This window comes from Alosa pseudoharengus, unplaced genomic scaffold (assembly GCF_046254945.1).
Source record: "Alosa pseudoharengus isolate Yale_2024_CS ecotype anadromous, Long Island Sound unplaced genomic scaffold, YU_APseudo_1.1 YU_APseudo_1.1_scf_8, whole genome shotgun sequence".
In the NCBI taxonomy this organism is placed as follows: Eukaryota; Metazoa; Chordata; class Actinopteri; order Clupeiformes; family Clupeidae; genus Alosa; species Alosa pseudoharengus.
The window spans coordinates 2,297,834-2,302,833 of NW_027468870.1; the positions used below are offsets into that span (position 1 = coordinate 2,297,834).

The window sequence follows — 5,000 nt, forward strand, 5'->3', positions numbered from 1 at the left end:
CACGTCTGGAGTTTAGGGAGGTGTCTTGGATCACGTCCGCTGCCTTTGATCAGCTCTCTGGATGGGACATACTGTGTCCCCTGAAGGCACATGCACACCTACATCAAGCCCACTTCAAAGAGCACCCTGTGCTGCATGCGGTCTGTTGAGGCCGGTCTATTGGGTCTATTGGGTCTTTGTACATACCGCAGAATACATAAGTAGGAGCTCTTTACGCTTCCCCTCCCATCTCTTTACGCTAAACTCCCACTTTCCCCTGGATCCTCCCATGAATGAATATGCATGACACGGAAAAGCGCAATTTGCCATTTTGCCATTTGACAGGCAGTTTGCACTTTTACTTCATTGCGGCCTGTTTGTACATACCTCGCAATGATTTTACACGCACATTGCGAAACAAATACGCCTGAAGTGGGTGCAAAATCGTTAGTACATCTGGCCCAATGTGTTGGGCCTCTTCAATCTAAACACAATGTGTTGGGCCTCTGCAATCTGAAGGCCTCATCTAAACTTACATCATCTAAGTGGTACTGTTTGCACACAAACACAGACACAAACACAAACACAGACACAGACACAGACACAAACACAGACACACACTCCATAGTCTTACCATGGGCAATGATGATCCATCTTCAGCACACATCTGAGCAAGAGAGGAATACACAGAGGGGGTATGAGACAGAGAGAGAGAGAGAGACAGAGACAGACACTAATCCAGGCCCAGACAGTAAATATGAGAATATCAATCAGAGATGAAAGTCCTCATTTGCACTGTACTGAAAATGATATAAATCACTTATAAAATAGGACAGATATTATTAACTTTCAGCTATCAGCACAGGTCAGACTGGGTATTTCGAAATCTAATGTTTGGGGTAGGAAGCACGCACACCACACACACCACGCATTCGCCGGGCACACGCACACACACACGCGCACACACATGCACACACGCACGCGCGCACACACACACACACACACACACGCACGCACGCACACACACACACACACACACACACACACACACACACACACACACACACACACACACACACAGACACACACAGACACACACAGACACACACACACACACACACACACACACACCTGCTGCTTTAGAGGCTGCAATTGAAACCCTCAAACCAATCAATACAAAATACATACGCACGCACACGCACACACACACACCAGACAGGATGAGATTAGATTGGGGATGGGAGAGGTCTAACATGAGGAAAGATTAAACTTGGTACAGGTCAGGGGTCAGAGGTCAGGGGTCACTCACTGGTCACAGGTGGAGCAGTGGTGGCAGCGGTCAGGCTTGATCACCTGACAATGGTCACAGTAGCGGATAGCTGTAGAGAGAGAGAGAGAGAGAGAGAGAGAGAGAGAGTGTGAGAGAGAGGGGGGGAGAGAGTGTGAGAGGGAGAGAGAGAGAGAGAGAGTGAGAGAGAGAGGGAAAGAGAGAGAGAGAGAGAGAGAGTGTGAGAGAGAGATTGTGAGAGAGAGGGGGGGAGAGAGTGTGAGAGGGAGAGAGAGAGAGAGAGAGGGGGAGAGAGTGTGAGAGAGAGACAGAAAGAAAGACAGAGAGAGAGAAAGAGAGAGAGAGAGAAAGAGAGAGAGAGAGAGAGAAAGAGAGAGAGGGAGAGAGTGATCAGATGCAATGGTTGCAGTAGCCGGTAGCTTTGGAGGGGGACGGTAGAGCCTAGAACATACTGAGTAATGAGAACACTCTCTAGAACATACTGAGTAATGAGAACACTCCCTAGAACATACTGAGTAATGAGAACACTCTCTAAAACATACTGAGTATTGAGAACACTCTCTAAAACATACTGAGTATTGAGAACACTCCCTAGAACATACTGAGTAATGAGAACAAGTAGCCTAGAAATCTAGACACACCCTAGCGGCATCAAATTATATTTGCTGCCAGGGCTAGTCTAGCAACTCTCCGTTGGCTTGTGAGCTCGAAAAATTAAACTTCTATCAGGCCAATCAAATCATGTATAGAGTCGTTAGGCGGGCTTAACATAATGATTGATGGCAGAGTTGCAACGGTTTGGCTTGAATTCCCTGCTACTTGAAAACAAATAAGATAATGTTGCTGTTGGCCAACAGTGTGACACGAGTTAAGCTTTTATGAAGTTTGAACTAGCCAACTAGCTCCGCTGGTGGGAAACGCATGGGACTCATAGCGCTGTCCTACTGCGTGCAGAGGCAATTTGAAAGACAACCGATTATCCCGCCCCTTGGACTGAGCACTGCAAACGGTGAGTGCCCAGACCCTACATTTTAATGTGGGTCTGGCTCGTCAGGCTAGAGAACAAGGGTAAGGGATAATGTTTAGAACAAGGGTAAGGGATAATGTATAGAACGCCGGTCATTATTGGGAAAATAAGTCCCTTCAGGGCGAAGCAAGACCCCTATACATTCTGCAGAGGAGACTATAATATGACCCAACTATAATATGACCCAACTAACCCGCTCTACAGAGACTATAATATGACCCAACTATAATATGACCCAACTAGCACGCTCTACAGAGACTATAATATGACCCAACTATAATATGACCCAACTAGCACGCTCTACAGGAGGCTATATGACTGGGCTCTATATGACTGGGCGGCTCTCTATATGACTGGGCAGCTCTATATGACTGGGCGGCTCTATATGACTGGGCTCTATATGACTGGGCGGCTCTATATGACTGGGCGGCTCTATATGGCTCTATATGACTGGGCGGCTCTATATGACTGGGCGGCTCTATATGACTGGGCTTTATATAACTGGGCGGCTCTATATGGGCGGCTCTATATGACTGGGCTCTATATGACTGGGCTCTATATGACTGAGCGGCTCTATATGACTGGGCGGCTCTATATGACTGGGCGGCTCTATATGACTGGGGGGCTCTATATGACTGGGGGGCTCTATATGACTGGGGGACTCTATATGACTGGGCGACTCTATTTGACTGGGCTCTATATGACTGGGCTGTATAACTGGGCGGCTCTATTTGACTGGGCTCTATATGACTGGGCTCTATATAACTGGGCGGCTCTATTTGACTGGGCTCTATATGACTGGGCTCTATATGACTGGGCTCTATATAACTGGGCGGCTCTATTTGACTGGGCTCTATATGACTGGGCGGCTCTATTTGACTGGGCTCTATATGACTGGGCGGCTCTATATGACTGGGCTCTATATGACTGGGGGGCTCTATATGACTGGGCGGCTCTATATAACTGGTAGGCTCTATATGACTGGGCTGTATAACTGGGCGGCTCTATTTGACTGGGCCCTATATGACTGGGCTCTCTATGACTGGGCTCTATATAACTGGGCGGCTCTATTTGACTGGGCTCTATATGACTGGGCTCTATAAAACTGGGCGGCTCTATTTGACTGGGCTTTATATGACTGGGCTCTATATGACTGGGCGGCTCTATATGACTGAGCGGCTCTATATGACTGGGCTCTATATGACTGGGCTCTATATAACTGGGCGGCTCTATTTGACTGGGCTCTATATGACTGAGCGGCTCTATATGACTGGGCTCTATATGACGGGCTCTATATGACTGGGCTCTATATGACTGGGCGGCTCTATTTGACTGGGCTCTATATGACTGGGCGGCTCTATATGACTGGGCTCTATATGACTGGGGGGCTCTATATGACTGGGCGGCTCTATATAACTGGTCGGCTCTATATGAATGGGCTGTATAACTGGGCGGCTCTATTTGACTGGGCTCTATATGACTGGGCTCTCTATGACTGGGCTCTATATAACTGGGTGGCTCTATTTGACTGGGCTCTATATGACTGGGCTCTATATAACTGGGCGGCTCTATTTGACTGGGCTCTATATGACTGGGCGGCTCTATATGACTGAGCGGCTCTATATGACTGGGCTCTATATGACTGGGCTCTATATGACTGAGCGGCTCTATATGACTGGGCTCTATATGACGGGCTCTATATGACTGGGCTCTATATGACTGGGCTCTATATGACTGGGCGGCTCTATTTGACTGGGCTCTATATGACTGGGCGGCTCTATTTGACTGGGCTCTATATAACTGGGCGGCTCGATTTGACTGGGCTCTATATGACTGGGCGGCTCTATTTGACTGGGCTCTATATGACTGAGCGACTCTATATGACTGGGCTCTATATGACGGGCTCTATATGACTGGGCTCTCTATGACTGGGCTCTATATAACTGGGCGGCTCTATTTGACTGGGCTCTATATGACTGGGCTCTATATGACTGGGCGGCTCTATATGACTGAGCGGCTCTATATGACTGGGCTCTATATGACTGGGCTCTATATAACTGGGCGGCTCTATTTGACTGGGCTCTATATGACTGAGCGGCTCTATATGACTGGGCTCTATATGACGGGCTCTATATGACTGGGCTCTATATGACTGGGCGGCTCTATTTGACTGGGCTCTATATGACTGGGCGGCTCTATATGACTGGGCTCTATATGACTGGGGGGCTCTATATGACTGGGCGGCTCTATATAACTGGTCGGCTCTATATGACTGGGCTGTATAACTGGGCGGCTCTATTTGACTGGGCTCTATATGACTGGGCTCTCTATGACTGGGCTCTATATAACTGGGCGGCTCTATTTGACTGGGCTCTATATGACTAGGCTCTATATAACTGGGCGGCTCTATTTGACTGGGCTCTATATGACTGGGCGGCTCTATATGACTGAGCGGCTCTATATGACTGGGCTCTATATGACTGGGCTCTATATGACTGGGCGGCTCTATTTGACTGGGCTCTATATGACTGAGCGGCTCTATATGACTGGGCTCTATATGACGGGCTCTATATGACGGGCTCTATATGACTGGGCTCTATATGACTGGGCGGCTCTATTTGACTGGGCTCTATATGACTGGGCGGCTCTATTTGACTGGGCTCTATATGACTGGGCTGTATATAACTGGGCGGCTCTATTTGACTG

At 48.3% G+C, this 5,000-nt stretch overlaps 1 protein-coding gene across 1 annotated transcript in view; it reads right to left on the reverse strand.

The window, feature by feature from the left end:
- zdhhc20a (zDHHC palmitoyltransferase 20a) overlaps positions 1-5,000 on the reverse strand; it is a 44,313-nt gene that overhangs the window by 17,226 nt on the left and 22,087 nt on the right. Inside the window, exons 5-6 of the mRNA XM_076274215.1 lie at positions 1,289-1,358; positions 614-646 (exon numbers count right to left, since the gene is read on the reverse strand). Coding sequence (XP_076130330.1) covers positions 614-646; positions 1,289-1,358 — 103 coding nt within the window. The remainder of the gene's footprint in view (positions 1-613; positions 647-1,288; positions 1,359-5,000) is intronic.